This window comes from Camelus dromedarius, chromosome 8 (assembly GCF_036321535.1).
Source record: "Camelus dromedarius isolate mCamDro1 chromosome 8, mCamDro1.pat, whole genome shotgun sequence".
Classification (NCBI taxonomy): Eukaryota; Metazoa; Chordata; class Mammalia; order Artiodactyla; family Camelidae; genus Camelus; species Camelus dromedarius.
In genome coordinates, this window is record NC_087443.1 from 28,328,921 (window position 1) to 28,351,322 (window position 22,402).

Below are 22,402 nucleotides of genomic sequence, written 5' to 3' on the forward strand. Positions count from 1 at the left end.
TTTACCCCTCCCCCACCTTTCCCCTTTGGTCACCATAGTTTGTTTTCTATGTCCATGAGTCTACTTCTGATGTGTAAGTAAAATTTGTATCTTTTTTAAGGTTCCACGTATAAGTCGTATGATCTTTGTCTTTCTCTGACTTACTTCACTTCATGTGATCATCTCTATGTTGTATGGGTTTTTTTAAAAAAATTAATTGTGGTAAAATACCATTGTAGTCATTTGTAAGTGTTTTTGGGAACACTTGGGTTTTAAGTGTGTGTAGGAACATTTATCAGAAACTGAAAACTTGTTAACTTATCAATAAGGCAACTGTTTTAAAGATGTGGAAGTCTGAAAGGGCTATGACAGTGAATTCAAACTCCTCAGCACTGACACAGGCCATTCAGTGCTGCTCTCAGGTGTCGTAGACACTGTCTGAGAATCTGCATATGTATGTGGAAGAGGTATTTTGCTTTCCAGAAAAGTTCTGTACATTTTTGCCAGTTTTTTAGACTTTCAGTCCTCAAGCATTTCAGGTCCGCAAAGACAAACCTGCAGGAAAAAAAAAATGTGGAAAAAATCAGCGAAAGTCAGAGATGTATGGTCAAATATCTCTTAGCCAGGTGTATCTGGTGCTTTTTCTGGCAAAGAGAAAAATATGGGGAAGTAAATACCAGTTCAAGTAAAATTCAGTCTGTAACTAGAACGGCTCCTAAGATACAGAATATGCTCAATAAATATTTGCTGAATGAATGGGTCAATGAAACAAGCAATTTTTTTGAAGCGAAGTTCAAAAGAAAAATGAATGATATTATTATCCTACAAAGAATTTGTTTCTGCTTAAATTGAAAAAGTTTAATGATGAACCTACAACAAAAATTTGGCCTCAAGAGTAGTTCCATTAAGACATAGAGGCATGAAAATACTGGCCATAATTAAAAGAACCAAATTAGAACCAGATTAATTGAGGAATAGCACCAACAGTCAATAATAATTGAGATTAAGTTTCATATTTTCATTGTTTTTGAAAATCAAGTGTAATATTTAAATTAGCAACATAAACAGCATATTATAAAAGGAATGTCTCCTAAAAGAATAGGCTGAATTCTTCTAATTCGAGGATATTACTTGCTATTCTTGAGGAATAAAAACTATACTAGAGGATTCATATTTGGTAATTCCTCAGATAGCATCCTATTTACTGATAAAAATATGATAATATAGTGCCTCAAATATTATTTATTTCGAACTATTTACTGATGAAGACTAAGCTTTCTTCAAATTAGTTAGAATTAATGACCTTAGCTTATGAAGTCAAGAATATCTTTTATTTGAAAAAAAATGAAATCTTGTGATTCGGGTAAATTAAAAAGTTTGTACTTAGCTAAATATATAGCTGTTAATTTTTAAAATCATAAAGTTTAGCCATAGAAAAAGGTTGAGTCTTTTTTAAAAGACTCCACTCTGGGGAAGGCGAATTTGTAGATGGACAACCATACCCAGCCGTTGCATCGCTCATGTCTCACGTGTGTGAGTAGGTTAGAAGCAGCTCAAACTAATGAAGTTAACCCACATCATCTAATCACCCAGACTGAGCACAAAGCAGACAAACAGCACAGAAGCAAGGAGCATTCAGTTTATTTCTAAATTTTTCCTAGCTTTTGTAGTTCAGAGCGTCACCATGTAGATGATAGGTGTGCATTTCCCACTGTTTCCAAGTCCAGCTTCAAGCATTGCATTTCCCCCAGTTAAGTGACTACTGGGTCATAAGCAAGGTGCCTTTTACTTCAGTACCCAGCACAAGACATTGTTAAGAGCCACTGCCTGTTGGCTGGGGAGCTCCCTTTCATCCTCCCCTTATCTAAGCTCCAGTGGAAGTGAGTGTAAGAGGCAGCAGCTTGTAGATACCCAAGGACCGCACAGCCCGCCTGCCTTGGGAATCTGTGACACCCCCAAACTCCCAGAGGGGCTGTTATTCACTTGGTAATTTTAAAAGATTGATTCCAAGGTAAAACCCTTCCAGAAATACCTCCATGAAGAGGGCTATTGGGAAGGCCAGTTGAACTTGATTCATTAGGGAAAAAAATTAATGAAATGTGGGTTAAGAGCTCTCTGAAATTACATTTTACTTTTTGTGATATTCAAGATGGGATTGGAAAAATCTACTTTTTCCCCCAAAGTAGGCATAGATGCACTGTTTCCTGTTACATGTATGCTCGTTGCAAAAGCCTTCAAACAATCAGAAATCTATAGGGAAAAAAATGTCATTCTGCATCTCAGAGATTAACTTTACTGTTTTGGTATAAAGCTTTCTGGATCTTTCTAAGACTTTACAAACATTCAGATAATTATAAGGTATTTAAAAAATAAGATCAGACTGTACACACTATTTAGTAATACACTATTTATATAATTTCTCTCTGAAAAGGTATACATTTTCATCATAATTTTTAATTGCTTCCCTGTGCTCTGTCATATAAACCTACCATTTGTGGTTATTTCTAATTTTTCAAGAATAGAAAGATGTTCTTGTACATATGTATTTGCATACTAGTCTACTTGTTTCTTTGTTCTGAATTCTTAAAATGAAATAGTTGTACAAATGAGTATGTACTTTTGTACATTTTGGTAACAATTTAAAAATTGCTCTCAAAAAATTATATCAAAAAAATCGTATCAATGGGGAGGTGAGTGCCCATGCCTTCAGACTTCTGGAAATCATACAGGTTTAAGAGGAGGTGGTGCTTCAGAGGCGATGTGCAACAAGTCTGTGAGTTTAGGGTCACGGGAAGCTTCACGTGGTGTTTCAGGTTGTGTTGTGGTTGTTGAAAAAAGTCACCATATGCAACCAGTGCCTTTGTTTGCCAGTTGGGGTAACCCGAGTTTCCTTTTTGCAGCCCACTCTCATACCTTAACCCCTCCTCCTGTGTGCTTTTCCCTTAGATTGAGGAAGACACGTGGCAGAAGTACTACTTGGAAGGAGTCTCAAATGAAATGTACACGGAATATCTCTCCAGTGCCTTCGTGGGTCTGTCCTTCCCTACTGTTTGTGAGTAAGTGACCATTAACCATATGGTCTTTGGGTTTCGGGGCTGTTTAACGTGCCCCTTGCAGAAAAGACACCCCACCTGTGGCCAGCACAGTGGGGACACTCGACAGTTACCAACTAGCCTGTGCTCAACCTAGTGCGATGAACGGGAAGGTGGGTCACTGTATGGTCCTTGCCTTGGGGGTTTCTGCTGGTTCTCCTTTCCCTCCAGTCCTGAGGCTCTCAGGCTTGGCTCCATCATTTGTACTAAATGATGAGCTGCGGTTTTCCTGCCTTCAGTGATGCTCCTGTGATGGAGACGCATTTAGGAAGGGTGGCAGGAACCCATGCCTCTGATTTTACCAGGGCAAAACCAAATCTTCCTAGCCCCCTGACGAAAGAAATTTTAATCTGCCTTTCAGTCAAGTCAGATCGTAAAGACATCAGAAAAGCCACTGTTCAAAGGGCTTTCACTCTTTGCTGAAGGAATGTGGAACCAAGTTGAAATAGTCCTGAGCAGTTTTGCCCCAACTCGGTCAACTCCCATGTTATAGCGGAAGAAAGGCTTAGCATCTCCTTACACTGGCTCAGCAAGATAGATTTGAGCAAGAGGTAGCCCCAGCCTGCATGACCCCTTGAGACAGAACAGGGAATCACCTAAGGGCTGTAACCTCTGGAGCTCCGGGTCTCCCAGGAAGCTTCCACCAGGATGATGCCTCGGAGTCCCCATTCAGGAGCTCAGGTGTCAGGTGCACATCAAACAGAGGCGATGTCCCCTGTGAAAACACAAACTCCCTAAGAATGCTGAAGCACAAAGCCCCGATCCTTTGCCACTGTAGCAAAGAATTGGATTAACTCAGTCTCACTGATAAAACCTGGGAAGAAACGGGAATCTGGGCACCCACTGAGCTGAGGAAGAAAAGCTATTCCCGCGTGCTGTCTGGCTGCCAGCAGACCAAACCCACCCTCTGGAAAGAGCAGCCTGAAGAGGATAGTCCTGGGGCTCTCTGGCTCCTCTGCCTCCTAATTTTATGTTCTGTGCACAGCAGAGAGGACAGAGTGCCTGGTAGCTTGGGGCTGACCTGTCAGTGAACACGGCAGGTGCGCCCTGTCTGTCCCTGGGCCCAGACCCTAAGCAATCCAGAATGGTTCGACTGTTTACTGAAATTTCTCACCCTGCCTCTAAGCGAAGGTTTAAATGCTAAATGGACTGGAAAAGTGAATAGGTAATTGATTCCGAAGGAGTTATTTTCTGAAAATGGATGCCCTGTTGTAACTCCCGAGTGTTCCTTCCTTTGAGAGCTATTTCTCCTTCTGCCACAGAAAGAAGTTAACCATTCAGAGGCGTGGGTCCTGAAACACTGAGGCTGTCCCAGGGGATTTTCTCCACCATGGGGCTTGGCCTGTCTAGAATAGAAAAGCCCAGGAGTATTCAGGACTTAGAAGCTGGTTTGGTAAAGGGCAATTGAGGCCTCCTATATCTAATATGCAGGTGGTCTGAGCACACAGCAAACTGCCAATGCCTGGAGGGGTCCAATGGAACTGGGGGCATTAGCAGGGGAGTATGGGAAGTGCCCTTCTTTGGCTGTTGAGTCTCCTGGCTTGACTGGTATCAACAGGAGGGCTCCCTTGCAAGTCTGTTCATCTGTGTCCCCCACGCCCCCTCTCTGCTTTCCCACTGCTTCTCATATCCTGCTTCTGGGAACCAAGTCAGTCCATTTTAAGAGTGTTAACCTAGAGGGTTAGGACTGCTCCCTTTAGATGTCCCAACTGGGATACCTGGAGGTGGAAACTGGACTCACGTATTTGTCCTACACAGTGTTTAATTTCTTAAAGTTAGTTGCCAGTGTTTCAAAACAGTGGTTTTTCACTTAAAAACGGCATTCCTGGCCTCCTTGGAAAAATCTGATGAACGAACACAGGACTCACATTTATGCCAAATGCTAACTGGCTCTCGTTTTCTGTAAGGAGAGGGCGAGTGAAGGACCTCCCCTCCCTGCCCTCTTAAACCAGGCCAGATTTGCATTTACACCTCAGCTTGGTCCCCTCGCCGCGTGAGGTTGCCAGCTCTGACCCGCGGTGTGTGTGAAACTTCCCTGCCCTTGGGAGCAGGCTCAGGAGCTGGGTACTCATCTGTAAATCTTTCCCTTGATTGATTTTTATCTTTAGGACACATCCCGAGAAGGAGAAGATCCCTCAGACACACCTTGTTGTCAGAGAATTTAGTATTTGTTTGGTACAGCTTCTGGAATACAAAAAAAAAAAAAAACCACCAAAAAACTGATGTGAGTGAGAATGTGTTCAACTTACTGCTATTATTCGTTTAACACAATGATACAGCAGAGGTAGAAATAATCAATAAAGAAAGGACATTTAATGAGATTTAGGAACATCCCAAAACATTGAAGCTCTCCTCAAGCATTTGATTATCTGGAGGCTTAATTATCTGTGTTTTCTACTTTAAATTAAAGAAAAGCCATAATTCAAAGTTACCAGCAGTTTAATGATAACACTCTTCAATTCAGGTTAATTAAAGCACAGCCGTAATTAGAGTGTAGCGTTGTACATCACCGGGCTGGCGCATAAGTATTTTCATTACAGTAAGAATTGGCTATTCAATTTCAAGATGACATAAAGGATGCCAAAATATATTTTAAGCTGGTTCATGTAGAAGAAAAAGAATTGGGGGATATTCTGCGTATAATAAAACACAGATAAAATATACAGATTTGTAGAGCAGTTTCTGTAATTATGCACAGCATTAAAACAGTACGCAGCCAATAATGTCTTGAAGCATGAAAGGAAAGAAGTTCGCTCTTCCCCTGGGCTGGCAGAGGGCCCCCTTGCAGGGTAGGATGGCCACACCGAAAAGCTGGGTGTTTTCTCAGAAGCTGGGAGAGTCATTCAGTGAAAAGCTCAGGGGGCAGGGTTAATGGGTGAAATTTAAGGTCATTTCCCAAGAGAACAGAATGTAGGAGGAAGAGAGGCAAGATGGGCAGAAGGCCCCCAAGGCAAGCTCTTTAAGAATTCCGAGCGGAAAGAGGCTTTCTTCCATTCACGTGAGACTTGCACCAGCTTCTCAGCACCAGCCTTTGGCTTCACTTCTGTATCACCAGAAGATGCAGCTTTGTTCCAAAAACAGTAATTAATTTGGACAAAATGCCGTATCATTTCTAAATATTTCATTTATATTTTCTCATTGAATCCTCACAACAGTCCTGCGACGTTTATATGACTGTCACCATCCCTGGTTTATAAAGGACACTGCGACTCAGAGGATGTCCATATCCCCTTCCAGAGCCACCTAGCACACGAGTCACAGAACCAGGGTTCCGGTGCTGGGGCCTGGTGCAATTGGGAACAGTTTGGAGGTTGACTAATTAAGAATCCCCTGGGGAGCTTATTAACTGGAGAGGATTCTAGGCTTCCTCTCTATATTTTAATATCTGGTGTAAGACCTCCCAAATCTGCATTTTGTGCAAGTAAGTCACATGATTCTGATTCAAAGTCTTAACGACTGGGAACCTCCACCATCTCCATTCCTCCACACACAGGCTGGAATAACCTCTTATTCCCACTTTGGGCTCAGTCACTGGAATATTTTTCCTCTGACTCTGGTCAAATCATAGAATTGTAGATGGACCACATCTTGCAAGCTGATACTAAGATTTAGGTCTTTGTGTGAGCTTCCCCTGCATCATCCCTCCTTTATGAAGGGCGTCCTGCATGTCCCAGGACGTAGAAGTGCACTCTACCACACCAGGCAAGCCACTGACTGCTCTCCTACCCCCTACACCTAATCCAAGTCAGCAGAGGAAAAAGATGTGGGGTACTGAGCCCTTTAATGCTTTCTGTCAGATTTCCACTGGAGATCATAAAAGCAATTGCAAGCCGGGGAGAACAGATAAGCACCAAATGCAGAGAAGTACAGGGGAAAACAAGGACAGTTCAGGATGCAACCGGCCAAGGTGCCTCTTGGCCTTAATGGCCATTGTGATGGGTATGTCCTGGACCTTCCCCAGGATGCCATTAGGATGTTCCTTTTAAGGGCCAGCAACTCCTGAACATCTCCCCTTGGTTTTGCATAGCTGGCTTGCCCCTGGGTCTGTGTGGCAGTAAGATCAAGGCAAAGGAGCTTTGGAATCTGAAGGAGAGGGTACCTGCCATCCATTGTTCTCCAAACGCCAGAAAACCACATTTTCCCTCTTCCCTCCCACTCCCCACCTTCCTCAGCAGGAGACTCTAGAGGGTGCAGAGAGCCATCACCAAGCCTGCAGGAAGTGAGGGCCTGGGGTATGAGGCCATGGTTGCCATTCAGGGGTCCTGGTTTTGAGTGGTTCGTATAGTAGGATGCTTTGTTATATCATGGAGTGTGAGCTATGGAGTCGCAAAGGTCTGGGGTCAAACCCCCAGATCAGCCACTTGCTGGATATGTGATTTGGGACAAGATATTTGATTTCTGCCTACCTCCTTTACCAGCTGCCTGGCCTTAGGCTTGGTACTTACCCTCAGTTTCCTCTTCTCTGAAATCGGAATGATGTAACTTAATCTCTCAGCACTAGCGAGTGTCCTTTTCCCCTCTCCTGCCTCTCCTCTTCCTGCTGCCCTTCTGTTTGGCCTACTAAATATAATAGAAGTATCAAGAAAGAAAAGAATATATCATAGCATTTCCAGATTTTATTTACTCTTAACCCTTTCGAAAATTCTGCCATCACTCACCAGTCAGTCAATCGGCTAGATTATTTAATGAGCTTGGGATATTTGCACCAGTGCACCAGGCACGGTGCTGCCTCTAGAGGAACCAACCTGCCACTAGACTTGATCAAATAAATGTGCATTAAAAGATTAGTAACAATACTTTCAAATGCTGGGTAAAGGATTCTGCTTCCCTACAGCATCTGCCGTCTGAGAGTTTGCAGTCTGGTTAAGGAAAATAATACCCATTCTCAGGGAGAGAGAAGTACCTATTATTGATAAGTGTTTGATAAATGCACATGACTGGAGGACAGATGCTGAGAATTACGGGGACAGAGAGCTCCCTGTAGGCTGGGGGTGACCAGGAGGGGCTTCCTGGAAGGGATGACACTTGTGCTGTGCCCTGCATGAAGGTTGGATTCAGAGAGGGAGTAAAGGGGGAGGAGGAAATTCTAAGTGGTAGGGAACCTGGAGGCTGGGAGCCACATGGTACCACCCAGAACTCTCTCAACACCCCGATCTCTGAGATTGTCCAATGAGAGCAAACTGATTTCCCCTTTAGGTGGGAGAAGGAGACAAATCAGTTCTTTTGACATGTGATGTATTCAGGGGGAAACAGCAATAGTGTTTTTATCATGAGAACTAGCAAACCTGAGGATGCACCCCCACTGCCGCCAGGTAGGACAGTGAGGGCAGAGGAGAGAGGAGGGAGATGGGGCGGGAGGGACAAGGGAACCCCCAGGTTCAGAGGTTCCACTCCTGCGAGAACACTATGTTCCAGGTCCTGAATCTCGTGGTGAGAGTATTACTCAGTCATTCATCACTTGCAAGATACAAAAGCTTAATTGTATCAGGTTTTTACAGCCCAGAGAGGATTAGGACAAAACATGTATTGAGAATACTGGAGTCTCTCTGTGTCCCCTTGCTGCTGATGGAGCAGTTAAAACCAGATTTGATGTGGAGCATTTAATGCCTGGGTAACTAGAGGAACTCTGACCAGATCTTCACTTTGCTAAAAGGCAGGAGTTCTGCTCTCCAGCCCAGGTGCAAGCATGGATGCTTCTGGGCTGGTTTAAGATAGTGTGGGGGCTGGGGGAGGGTTCTTCATCCCCTTATCCACTTGCATTTAGGGGCCCTAACATTCAGAAAATCATGCTCACGTCCTGCGTTGTTTTATATGGACAGATCTTGCCAAAGAAGCCACTTGAGGAAACTTAAATTTCAGACTGCCTGGAAGAAGCTGAGTCTCTTGCCCAATGAAAATGACAGCTAGTTTAACTTGAGTCCTGTGAAATAACTAGTTCTTAGAGAAAGACATCCGAATTTGAATACGGAGCAGAAAGAAGCCCACAGATCCCATTGTTACAGGATAGATTTATTTAGCCAGGCTGCAGAAATGAGTATTTTATGAGAATTTATGGAGAGGTGCAAGTCTCTTTAAAAAATATTTTTCCATGAAGAACTGGCCCTATTCATCCAATTATTCTGGGGGGCAGGGTATTGTGATTAGAGCTGAGCATATGTGAACACAGACAGGAATACAACATTTATGATAATTTCTACCACAAGGACCCAGAAGATGACCAATAATCCTTCAACGTGCTAGTGACTAAACTAGTGACCAAAAGAGCTATTCAAACCCTTAACCAAAGGCTGCAGAGGCAGTGGCAGGTCTAGATTTTTCTAGAGGAGGGGTCAGGGAGGCAGTCCAGTAGGAGATGCTGAGGCTTGACGATGCTGCGTCCACAGAGCAAACAACACAGGTTACGTTTGATATTTCTGATGCATAATAATAGCAAAGCTTTGTAAAAAATGCATTTATTGACATTTTAGGCAAATGTTACTTGTCCATATCAAAGGATGCAAAGGTGTTTAAATTCACACTTCTTAGGTGCGCTTGTGGAGATATTGTGAGAGTGTGTGTTTGAGGGCGGAATGTGTGGGGGTGGCGTTCGAAAATCTTCCTGCTCTGCCTCTCTCACAGCTATCCGGGAAATGGAAACTGAGCTACATTTGCATGAGCATTTTCAATCACTTCCGGGTCTCTGGTGCTAAGTCTTACGAATCCCGCTGTTTCCAATTTTCTCTAACTGGATGTTTCCCTTTTGAGAGCCTATCATTTTAAATCAAAGCTCCTGAAAGTGAATCTTTTTTTTCATCCTAGCCCCTAGATCCTAAAGATCTGGTTTCCCAATGTGTGGTATTTACATCCTCATCTACTCTGATTACGCATCTCAGTCTGACATTCCCAGGGTCCCTCTGGGTAACTGAGGAGGGGCTGGTGCTTCAGGGTGGGGCTGGGCTTGGAGGGCACAGTGAAAGCTGCCTCTCCTGTCCTGGTCCACTTAGCTCCTGGGTGAGTCATCGTTAGCAGCCCCAAACCACATCTTTACGTACCCTTCCTGAACACATTAGAAGGTGCAAACTCTACGACAGGTTTCTATGCTTAATTCACACCAGCAAGCAATCTTTCTAGTCAAGGGGGCTGATTTAATGGCAAGAACAATTTATTTCCCTCTGGGTAGGTGGAAACAGTTGGACTCTAATTCTTAAGAGCCTTTGTTCAGGAACATCTGGGTTGAAACTACTGTAGTTAACAGATGATGCTGGCAGTTAAAAAAAAAAAGGCTTTGTATAATGTCATTGTCAAATTTGGTAGACCTCTACTTAATAATTATCAAGAAAGCAATATAACTTGTTATTACAACAGTTTTATTGCAGATTGCTGGTTTAAGACCTTTTTGTGACAAGTGGCTTTTTTTTTCCTTGAAAAAAACGTCATTTCTATTCCCCTATAATTATTTTTGCAACCAGTGGCAACTTCTTGTATTGGACATATCGGGGCATTTTATTTTAGAAACCAAGAATTAAATTCTTGCAAACTTATGGCTGGTCTTATCCTGTTTATCACACTGTGAATGCTTTCTTGCTTCTTTCTTATACTCTACCTCATGCTAAGCCTCCTTTTTCTTCCCACCCCAATCCTGTATATGTTTAAATAAGCCATAAGAATGACTTTAAGGACTGGGTGAGCAAAACCCATTTTACTTTACCGAAAAAATGACGTTGAATGATGCAAGTAAATATTTAATTTCAGGACATCAATTTGAAGTGACCTGAAGCACATTCTTGCAAGTGAACCCTTTATAAACAGGATCTCTGAAGGGTTCCAAAGAGAAATTGCTCTCTGTATTTTAGAATTGTACTTACATCATGTCATAGCAGATTGAAGGCAAACATTAGATTCCCAGAGCATGTCACTGCTATTACTTCCTTCTATGCCCTTCTTCTCCTACCTGTCTGCTTCTAACCAACAAGTTAAAAAGCATCTTGTTTTCACAATTTTATGCTCACTTCCAAGCCTTCTCTGCTAAACTAGACTTTCCTAGTTTACCACCATATCTATTTCATATCATTCCAGCAACTCAGGAGATTCTGCTCCCCATTCTTTCACACATTTATTTAATAAGCATTTATTGAAAGCTTACTCTTTGCACTTGGCAGAATGCCAAGGAGACAAAGTGTGCATCGTGCAATGAAGAAGCTTGGTTTATTGGGCAGAGAGACAGTGAATGAATGATTACCACCACACCGTACCACATCCACTCCCTGTTCACTCATCTTGATCTGCTCCTCCCCTGGGCCCATAATAGAGGCTGTACCTCAGCTGTAGCCTCAAGTCCAGCTCCCCGACATTCGCCAACTCTGGCAGGAACTAATGAAAAACTGTGATTTTTTAACAGGGAAAAACATCTTTCTATTTCCAGGGTAAATTGTAAATGACTCAAGATTTATACTTTGCAAACATCCAGAGGATACTCATTAGAGCAGAGAAAATAACTTAGATGCCTGTAGTGGGCAGGCAGTTAGCAGCAAAGGATTAGAAGGAGGAGGTCTGAGACGATAGGGAGTGGTGGGGACTGTGGCACCTTGGAGAGCTCATGTCCCATCCAGAGCGGTAAGTGCTCCCAAGCTCCAGTCTCTTTTAGCTGTATGAAATGCAGCTCCAGTATGGCCATACCAGATTTAGCAAGGAAAACTGAAAAGCTAGTTTTTATATGAAATTAATCTGTGGGTATCTAATTTCAGTTTAAAAAAAAATATTGTGCTGACCAAACAGTACCTCTCTGCATTTTGGGCTTCTGGCAACCACTTCAGTTCCTTCACTTTTATAGAAGCATCTGTGTAGCATACTGCAGTGAGACTTGATTTCCACTTTTGACCTTTTTACATAAAAGTTGTTTAATCTTGAACAAGTTGCTTGATTTCCACTTTTGGCTTTTCTTTGGAAGGGCCATTTGACCTTGAACAAATCACTTCCCCTTCTTTGGACGTCAGGCTTTTTCATCTATCTGAAAAGGACAGGACCAGCCAGTCTTAAAATGCCTGAGTGTGAAAATCTATGGTTGTGGCACTGTTTGCATATACACGCACACCTCTTTTTATTGCATATGTCTTTGTTGCACTTCGCAGATGTTGCTTTTTTTTTTCCTTTTCTTCCTTTCTTTTTAACAAATTGAACGTTTGTGGCAATCCTGCATCAAGCACATCTTTTGGTGCCATTTTTCCAGTAGTACTAGCTCACTTTGTGTCTTTGTGTCACGTTTTGGTAATTCTCACACTATTTCAAACTTTCTCATTATTTATTTACTATGATGATCTGTAATCAGTGATCTTTGATGTTACATTGTAGTTGTTTTGGTATTTTTTAGCAATAAAGATTTTTTTTAATTAAGGTATGTACATTATTTTTTTAGACATAAAGCTATTGCACACTTAATAGACCACAGTGTAGTGTCAGCATAACTTTTATATGCACTGAGAAACCAAAAAGTTCATGTGACTTGCTTTATTGTTATATTTGTTTTATTGTGGTAGTCTGAACCGAGCCCACAATATCTCCAAGGTGTGCCTGTAATGACTTAGTTTACATTACTCTGTCCCTCTCTTCTTCATCCCTTTGGCCAGTGAACAAAAGCTTGTTTTAGGTCAAAGGATTTTTAAAAATAGGTTTCTATAAGGCTGTGTAAAATCATCTTAGATATAGATTTGAATGTTATGAGAGCACTCCAAGATCTGCTGGCCCACCCTGTGCTAGGTAAGAAATACGCACAACGCCATGTAGATTTTGACTTTAGAAAGCTCCTTTCTTTTTATATCTAGTTGGTAAATGGTATCTAAGTAGCTAAGAAGACATAATTCGCCATTACTGTGAACTGTTTCTTCCCTTCTCACCAATAAGATCAGGTCATTAGAGCAATTAAGATCCTCGATCCCCTTAACCACCAGCCCCAAATTGGAGTGGCGGTTGCTCGTAGGATTTCAGCAAATTCTGTGCTAAGATCGGCCTTCTCCTTGAGTTTGGCACTTAGTTGCTATTTACATTAGAAAGTGCTTACTTAACCTGGTAATTTGTTTCAACAAATATTGCATAAGCCATCTGATATTTTAAACAATTTAAGCTTCAGAAGTAACAGTCCCATAAAGGGTGTGTGTTAGCCTGCACTGTATGGAACATAAATTAAGAAGAGCATTTTTCCAGCTGTAGTGGATATGTGGGTTGGTGTTTCAGCAGACTGCATAATCAGCACAAAGCCCAGGTCATTAGAGTCTGCTGGCAGGAATCAGAAAACCTGCAAATCACCAGGAGAGCCCAAATACGCCTGGATGGAAGTGGTCCTTTGAAATCTGACTGTCTGTTGAAAGCAACACGGGGGCCCATACCCAGGCAGGAATGAGCAATCACTCTTGTTCCCATCAGAGAGCTTGCAGCCTTCACCAGCATCCTGCCTGCAAGCTGCACATCCACAGGTCCAGCGAATCTGATAATGTCGCTTTTCTATTTAAAACCAACCCAGAGCCCCCCATTCCACTTAGAATAACTTGCAGACTCCTTGCTGTGGTCACTCCCTGACCTAATCACTGTCATTCTTGACTTTGCTCACTCAGCTGCAGCCTTAATGGTGGTCTTCAAACACCCCGACTTCCGTCCTGCCACAGGGCCCTTGGACTTGCTGTTTCCATTCCCTCAAAAGCTCTTTCCCCACATTCTCTCATTGCCTGCCTCTTCTCATCCTGCTCCAGTGCTCTGTGCTCTAGTGTTACTTTCACAGAGTGGTCCTCCTGGACCATTGCACATAACACACCTTCTCAGTTACTCTGTCTTCGAAGGTGTTTTATTTTCTGCACAGTACTTGTCCTCACTGGGAAACTTATTATTACTTTTTTTTTTACTTATATACTTGCTTATTGCGTATCTCTCCCAAAATAAAATAGGCTTCACTGGGGATGAAGATGTTGTGTATCCTGTCAAGTACTAGCTGGGGGCCTTGGGCGAGTTACATGAGCTTTCTGAACCTTAGTTTCATCACTTGTAAAATAGAGATACCAATAGAAGTCTGAGTAACTGGGGTAACATCTCTCTCTTAGGGATCTTATAGGGGATTAAATGAGAACACGAAGGCCCTGACCTGTGACCCAGCACCTCCTGCCCCTTACAATGCTGGATAACCATCAACTCATTTCTCAACCTAACAGTCAACCACTGTTTTACTACCCAAAAGTCCTTAAAACATAAGCGATAATGCCCATTTTAGAAACCCGTAGTACATAATGCGTATAATTCTTTTTTTGTTTGTGTGAGCTTTTATTTCTATGAGTTTTTAAATAGAGATTTGTCACCTAACTGTACCAGGTTATTTACATATTTGTACCTATGTAATGTTATTTGTTGATCTTATACCTGGAAATAGTCTTCAAAAAGTCATTTTGAGTGCTAATAGCATATTGTACCCTACTTTATCTAACCATTGCCTTTTTATTGGACATTTAGGTTGCTTTCCATTTTTTTTAAACTCTATATTAGTATGACTTCCTTGAACATCTTTACACATTCAATGCTTGACTGAACCTTTTTTAGTTTTCTTGAAACTAAACCCCAGTGAGCGGATATCATTTGTTGAAGTTTCTCTGTATCAGTAGTTCCATGAGCAGGACTATGGGGAAGTCCAAACAAGTCCACAAGCTTTAAAGAAGTAGTACTGGTGGGAGAGAGGAAGTTCAGACACATGAAACAGTAGGAAGTGATCAGAGCCGGTCTAAAATCAACTAAGGGCTAAATGACGTGGCTGCACATGAGATGCTGGAGGAGTTCTGAGAACAGAAAATCAGAGGGTGCCAGGAGCTGGAGGAAGCCTAGATGGAAGGTTAGATGTGACGTGGGCCTGGAGCACAGATAGGGAGGAAGGAGAAGGCATTCTGGGGCTAAGAACTGCTTGAGTGAAGGCCTGGAGGCAGGAACCAGCCAGCCTCGAAGCAGCCTGGGCTGTGGGCAAGAGCAGAGGGCAGATGCGGTGAGACAGCTTGGACGGTGCCAGGAGTAACGGTTCCATCGTCATGTGCTGGGCACTTACACGGAGGCTAAGGATTATTACCATCATTCCGAGCGCACAGGGGTCTGCTCGGAACAACAATATGAGCCATTTGTGCAAAAGACCGAAATGGGATCCAAATAACAGGTCCAGCTGCTCCAAATACCTCCCTCCCCCTGCAGTTAACATTTTACTACCCGACCGAGTAACTAATGAATCTGGCCTGGCATAAATCCCCAGGCACAGATCCCTGTTTGGGGTCTGTGTCTAGACATCCAGACCTGAGTGTAATTTGCACTTTGAACGTTCAGCACCTTATCGCTCGCGAGAAATCAAGTCTAATGGGTTAGATGCGGAGGTGTGGCTCCCATCCCCCTCCCATTGGCACAGTGACCATAGCATGAGGGTACCTTGGATAATGACCGCATCAGGAGATGGAAAGAGTGTTTGTTATGTGGCTCTGGTCGTTCTGAAGCACTGACTGGGCGGTTTCTCCTCCTCATTGCAGGCTGTGTTTTGTGAAGCTCAAGCTTCTAATGATAGCCATTGAGTACAAGTCTGCCAACCGAGAGAGCCGGTAAGTTTGCCGCGAACCAGCGGGTGGCTGACACTTATGATGGTGAGCGTGCCCCCCGGGAACGTTCAGTCCACTTCTTTCTTACACATTATTTATTTGCTTGGAATCCTAATGCCACACTTCTCTGCCTCAAAGGCACATTTCAAGGCGTGTTCGACCAGACACAGCTCTTCTATCCCAGGCACTCCTGGCATCCCAGGCCCCACCAGACATTCAGAGCGTTTTCTCCTGGGAAAAGGGATGAGGCATCCAAACCTCCACCCGGTCATGCTGGCTTGCACTTTGCACCCTCTCAGCATAACTGAGGACAGACCTTGTCCTTAAACCCATTTTTACTGCTTTGAGCAAAAAGCAGGTGGACTCTGGCCTCCTTCATAGCAGGCATGGGGCAGAGCCGTGATGGGAGATACCAGCTCTCTTGATAGCCAAATTACAAGCAGCCTATTGTGTACCATATGTGTTTCTCCCGGTGCAACTGAAATCCAGGTGGCAGAATATCAGCTTCATATAAATCAGCCAGGAGAGCAGGGCTTGGAGGCAGGAGCCTTCTTTACTTATTTATTTTGCACTTAATTATGTGCAACTCAGACTGATGAGGGACTGGGTCTGGTCGAAATAGATAACACCTCAGTCAATATATGGGTTTGCCTGGAAGAAGGAAGCATTGCATTAACAAGGCATTTTGTTGATAGAGTACTGTGTGCATTGCAGATAAAAGAGAGATGATTTTTGCTCCCTAATTCTTATCGATAGTTTTGGAAGGAAGAGAGCTCACTGAGAAATGCTCAGGGCTTTGTCCTCTGAAATGACATCCATGGTTTGTTCTTAGCTACACTAAATAAGTCTTCCTATAGATGCCCAAGGATGGGGTGCATATACCCTCCAACATACGCCTCCATAACTGAGCAGTGAACAGGGCAAGACTAGAAAGTTCCGGCTATCACCGTTTAAGGAGTTTTCATTATCTGGATGAATGACCCGATAAAGCCAGACTTCCAAATGCACAGTCCGTTGTCTCAAATACCAAAAACCAAACCAACAAACAAACCAGACACTGGATTGTAAGCAAGTCAATCCAATGTTCTCTTGTTACCTTAACCACCAGATCAGGTTGCTCACAAAGTCAGTCTGATCACATGGGAAATTATCTTGAAAATCCAAATCAACCAAATGGAAGACAACATGGTAGATTTGGTGGCCACGTGGTAGAACATGGCAGCAGCTGTTAACAAATGCCTATTGTAGACATATATTTTCCTTTTGTGTTGGCAAAGTGAGGAATATTATTTGCAAAAAACAAAAAACAAAAAAACTGAAAGTTCTTGGCTATTTGCTGTTGAACAGATAAGGTGGGTGTTTCTGGGCTTGTGGGCTGGCCCAGGCTGTTGCCAGTACTCACCTGTACCTGTATAGGGAGATGTGTATCCTGGGTTTCTGCAAATGATATTCTCCATGTTGCCAAGTCAGTAAATCTTTGTGTAGTTCAGTGTTCTCTCTTTATCACTTTTGTGCATCTCTTTAAAAAAAAATGTCACAATGCGGGTGATGCTGTGTAGTGTTTCTGGATGATTCTGGAATAATTTCATGGCAGAAGACTGCACCTTGAACCTTGACCCGTCATCTCCCACCTGCCACCTTTTGGTCCCAAGGAGGGGGAGAGAAAGGCCCTTCATGGTTCGATGTGAATCCACTGTTGCCATCCTAAGAAAAATAACTCAGAGCTTTCTGCAAAGACAAAATCTTTTATTTGATGGAGGCTCCAAGGAATTCACGAATCTGAGATGTTTTCAACAAAGCCATGTTTATACATGTAGATAGTTTTTTAGATTTATTTTTTCCAGAAAATGGTGAAAAGAACTTGTTTCACTTGGTTTTGGCTTTCTGTGTGCAGTTGCCAGCTTAACCCTCAAATGTGGCTTGGTCTCAGTGTGGAAGCACATTGGTTCTTGTGGAAAAAGGTGTGTTTGGGGGAATGTGGATGATTCCTCTGAGAAAACACGGGACTTAAACATAGTAGGCATGTTAAAAAGAACTGCATCTCTGACCCTTCCTTAGATAACAATGTTCTTCATTTAAAAGTGTCCAATTTCCCTTCCTCTCACGGGTCCTAAGTGACCGGGTGTTCAAATTCTGAGAACTCGCTTCTCTTTCCCACCCCGTGCCTCCGACCTTTGTGAACTACCTCCTTTGTTGCTGTTCCACCCCATGATACTGTTCCCATGCTTTGCTGGAAAACCTTGTTTTCACATGCATCCTCAGAATAATTTGAAACAAAGGTTTTATTCCTTCTTTCTTTCTCGTGTCAGTTGATTTATTATCAAATTGTTTGATTTTCAATTCTTTTCTTGTCGTTTTGCAGAAGCCGAAAGCGGTATGCCCTCTTCGTTAACTTTCCTCCCAACCTCCACCCTCTGTCTTCACTTCCAACCACAGGACTAACCCTTTGCCAAGATTTCAGGAAGATAGAGATTATATATATGTGTATATGTATATATAATCTCATTCCCTTGTCTAGTAGATACATATATATGTGTGTGTGTGTGTATATATGTATGTTTATATACAAACCTCTTTCCAACCAGAGTACCTAAAAAGTGCAAGTAGTATATTGCTTTTCTTGTTTGATTTGTTGATTCATTCGGATGACGCACTAACTTCTTTGCAGGAAACCTACAAAAAACCAAAGGCCCCATCCTGTTTTCAGTCATGGCACCAATGATAGGAACCAATGCTATTAAAGCTGAAAAGGACGATGCTTCTCTCCAGCCCTTAGTGTCTGTTTCCGTCCTGTCCTGATGTGTCTTTGTGTCCACCAGACTCTGTGGTACCATCTGTCTGCATACCACATCCACATTCCCAGTGACCTCCTCCCCACTGTGTCTGGTTTCCAGTTTGTAGACCTGAATTTGTGTCCTTTTATCCACAAAACAGAGACCAAGCCCTTATACGTAACTCTTCCCTTATGCTCATTTTGATGACAGCATTTTGCGTACTTTCTTTCTGGGCCAGTACTCAGTGCAGACTTAGCACACTGCCACTAAATTGTCAGATTACCACATTTGATTTACTGAATGAGTACTGTTTATTGAAATGACCTCATGGCTTTCTTTTTTTTTTTCCCAGTGTGTTTGGGCATATTTCTTAATATAAAGTATCTCAACTTTTACTGTGTGACTTCACCCTGTTTTGCTGCTGTTTTATGTTGCATGAAGCATGACAAAATCCTCACTGATAATTTTTTTTCCCTAACATTTTGGGTAATATTTCTGGTGTAGTTTTTTTTTTTTTAATAATGTGTTCTCTAAGACCGTATTGTTGAAAACATTCTATTGAGATGCCTACTTGTTCATCTTCTCAAGAGTTGTTTTGCTCTGTGGTTGTATTCACTGTCACGTGTTTGTGTTTGTAATTGTGTGTGTGTGTGTGTGTGTGTGTATTTGTCTGGAACTCTCTCCAAAGTCAGATTCTTGTGTGATTTTTTTGAGTAGAGGTGGCTTCCTGTCAGTTTGGTATTATTGCTATGATCCAACTGCGAGAAGTTACTGCAACACTTTGCATCTTCAAAGGTCCACAGTGGTTGCACCTCTGCTGTTGGCTTTTGGCCTTTGAGTCCTTTTATCTTGTGGTGGAAGCATGTTGTGATGTAGGCATGACTTGTCTGAAAGTGTATCAGAAAGTGACGTGGCTTGCTCCCAGAACCAAATTTCCAGCCTGGTCCTTCCCAAATGAACTCTCTCTTCCCCATCCCATATGGCTACTGTTTTCCTTATGTGCAAAATAGATTTTAAGTTGCTATTTCTAAAATTATTGAGATGGATTCAGGCTAAGCAAGTCCTTGCCTCTGTCATTGGCAGACCACGGTGGCGGTCACTCAAATGTGACCAACTGGGAGCAATCTTTATTATGCTGTCTCTGTGTAAGTGACTTGGGCTCAGGTATATTGAAGCATGGAATACACACTGGGCTCTTACATATATTCTTTAAGTAAACGTGCGTGTGTCTAGTTGTGTGGGAGTCCAGCAGAATATATTTTAAAGCCTAGAAGAAACGAAAAGTTCCAGGAAGGCAATAAGATTTGAGATTTGGGGTTTCTGTAGGCTGTGCCCTAACACAGCCCATAAACTACAGGGCAACTGTTGGGTCAACAATCGTATACGACCTTGTGTGGTCAGAGAGGCCACTTCCCAGTGGCATGATTCATCTGGGCACAGCATGAACTGAAGTCCTAGATGGCCCTTATCTTCTCGCTCTAGTTAATGACGTCCCAGTAGCTGGCTGGACATAGACATAATCACCATGTTATCAAGTACAAAGTCTCTTCTCATGTGAGTGATATTTTTGTAATTGCCCAGGGAATGGTATGCTACCCCTACCAAAATTGAGAGGAGTGGAGAGAAATACGCATCTGTCATATTTATCCATAATGGATAAATGTTTCCTTTAAAAAATACCTGTCTCAGTTGAATTACTGATCCTTGGTTTTCCCCTCAAACAGCTAACAAGTCGAGTTCATGATGATTGATGGAGGAAGGACTAGATGTTTCCCAGTTGTTATGCATAAGTGGTGGAGAAAAGGAACACATCATTTTGCCCCATTAAGCCCCAAATCTCCAACCTGACCAAAGTTCAGTGAAAGATACACCATGAAATGAGTTTCAGCGTGAGGTCTGGTGCCCCCTCCCGGAGGAACCTGACGGACACGCTTCCCTGTTGGGCTGAGCCCCACTAGTGATTCCATGTGAACGTGGACACATATTTCAGTTCTAAGGGAGTGGTGGATTTTCCGTATTGAAATCAGTTGTGCCAACTCTCCAAAGGACTAGCCGTTTCTATATCTGAACATTTACGTACTTATATTTAATGCATTTGGGAGATTGTTAGCTCATTTGCCAACACCCCTTAGAAGAGACATGGTCCCTCCTCTGGTAGCCCCGATGGATGAGAATTGCAGCTCGGTCTTGGAAAGAACAGCTGTGACTACCTTTCTCTTTATTAGAGAAGGAAAGAGACACTTTTGGAACTGAGACCAATGCTTATGGTTTTCATTCGTTCAACAAATAGTTGAAATGTGCCTATTGCCTGCAGGGCTGTAAACTGGCTGCTATGAGACACTTATTTACAGAAGTAAATAAAACAAGATTATGCTTTTCACCCCTTTATTTCACTATGGGTTCCCTATATCCTTATCCACAGGGTGGATAAGGAGCCAAAAGAGTAAGTCCAGGTACAAAACTAGTTTGAGAGCAAAAGAAAGAGAAAAAGAGAGCAAAAATCCTTGGGAAAGGGAATCACACCAGCCCTTTGCCTCCAGCTGTTACTGAATGGTTTCCATTGAAATTAACAAGGTCATAGAAGAAGGAGATAATTTATAGTTCCTTGAAATGAGAGAACATCCACCCCTGCCAAGAATGTATCCCTGTTGGAATTCTGCTAATTGATATATGGACTTTTTTCTTAGAGATTTTCTTGATTCTTCACATGACACATCTTGAAGTTTATCTCTGATAAGCTAGTGAATTAGACAAAATTGGAGCAAGAGACTGATTTAATGTGATGCACACGGGGACGTTTGGCAGTCACAAGAGCAAAACAAACTTAACACTGGATATTCTTTTAAGAGATCAAAGATCTTTGGGAAGATTTACATATTCCCATTAGACGGTCAATAATGTATTCTAAGGGTAGCAGGCACTTGGCTGGAAAAAAATGTTTCTTCTGTCTAAGATCCTTATCTTTTTATATTTTCAAAGAGAGGAGGATTTACTCCATTTAAACTTTCTAGATTTGGAACGTGGATAGAAGACTCAATGTCTAAAATATCAAAAAGGTAATATATTTTCTCAAAGAGACTTTGAAACTTTGTATCCTTACACAGGACGTATTATATGCAGTGGTCCCCTGAAATCAGGGGCACCTTTTTCTTTACCAAACCCTTACATCTATGAGTGGAATCCAGCACAATGAGCTTCTTTATGTATATAGATTTCTTCATTTATTCTCCAGAGCTGAGCTCAGTCTCTCGATTCCCACCCAGAAGGCTGCCTTAGCCTGATTGGGATATTTGCAAATGAGGCAACCTCACATCTTTCATGAGATAATTTAAAGCCTCTCCCCCATCCAAAAGAGAACAACAGGGCATCCTGGAGTCGCACAGTCAGTGATGTCCTTGGAGGTGCTTTTAGTGCCTTACACAATCAGCTGTAAGTTTTAAAGAATAGAGGTACTCCACTGTGCAGCCAAAAGCCAGTGCAAATGAGCCCATCCCCAGGTGTTGCAGGAGGGTAAAATGTTTTGGATACTGCTATCAGTACAAAGATCTTTCAAGGCCAGTAGAGTGCCTCCTACGTAGTTTTTTAGCACCAAAGACAAAACGGGGAGCTGTGATGCTGTGAGAGATTATCTACCTCTCGTTTACTTGTGGTAATTATTTTGACCATGAATTAAAGACCTACCATGTGGCCCTCAGCACACAGTGTGTCCTTTAATTCTCTTAGTGACACTGTAAGCTAGTGATTATTCACCCCATTTTACAGATGAGAAGAGTGAGGCTTAGTGGCAGGTACACGCCCAAAGCCAGGATCTAAGCTCGTCAGCCTGACACAGTCACATGCTCACTGAACCAATGTCGGCCAAGAAAACTGAGATTTGAACACAAATCTGCCTTACATCAGTGCCCACAACATTTCCTCTCTGCCATGCTAACTTGACTAAAGCAAGCCCGAAGGCTGTGACAAATTATCTCAATCTGCT

At 42.5% G+C, this 22,402-nt stretch overlaps 1 protein-coding gene across 17 annotated transcripts in view; it reads left to right on the plus strand.

The window, feature by feature from the left end:
- Positions 1–22,402, plus strand: part of KCNMA1 (potassium calcium-activated channel subfamily M alpha 1) — a 711,615-nt gene that overhangs the window by 544,388 nt on the left and 144,825 nt on the right. For all 17 annotated transcript variants that reach the window (XM_064488015.1, XM_064488018.1, XM_064488017.1 and 14 more), the window contains exons 15-16: positions 2,926–3,035; positions 15,584–15,652. In XM_064488015.1, the coding sequence (XP_064344085.1) occupies positions 2,926–3,035; positions 15,584–15,652 (179 nt within the window). The remainder of the gene's footprint in view (positions 1–2,925; positions 3,036–15,583; positions 15,653–22,402) is intronic.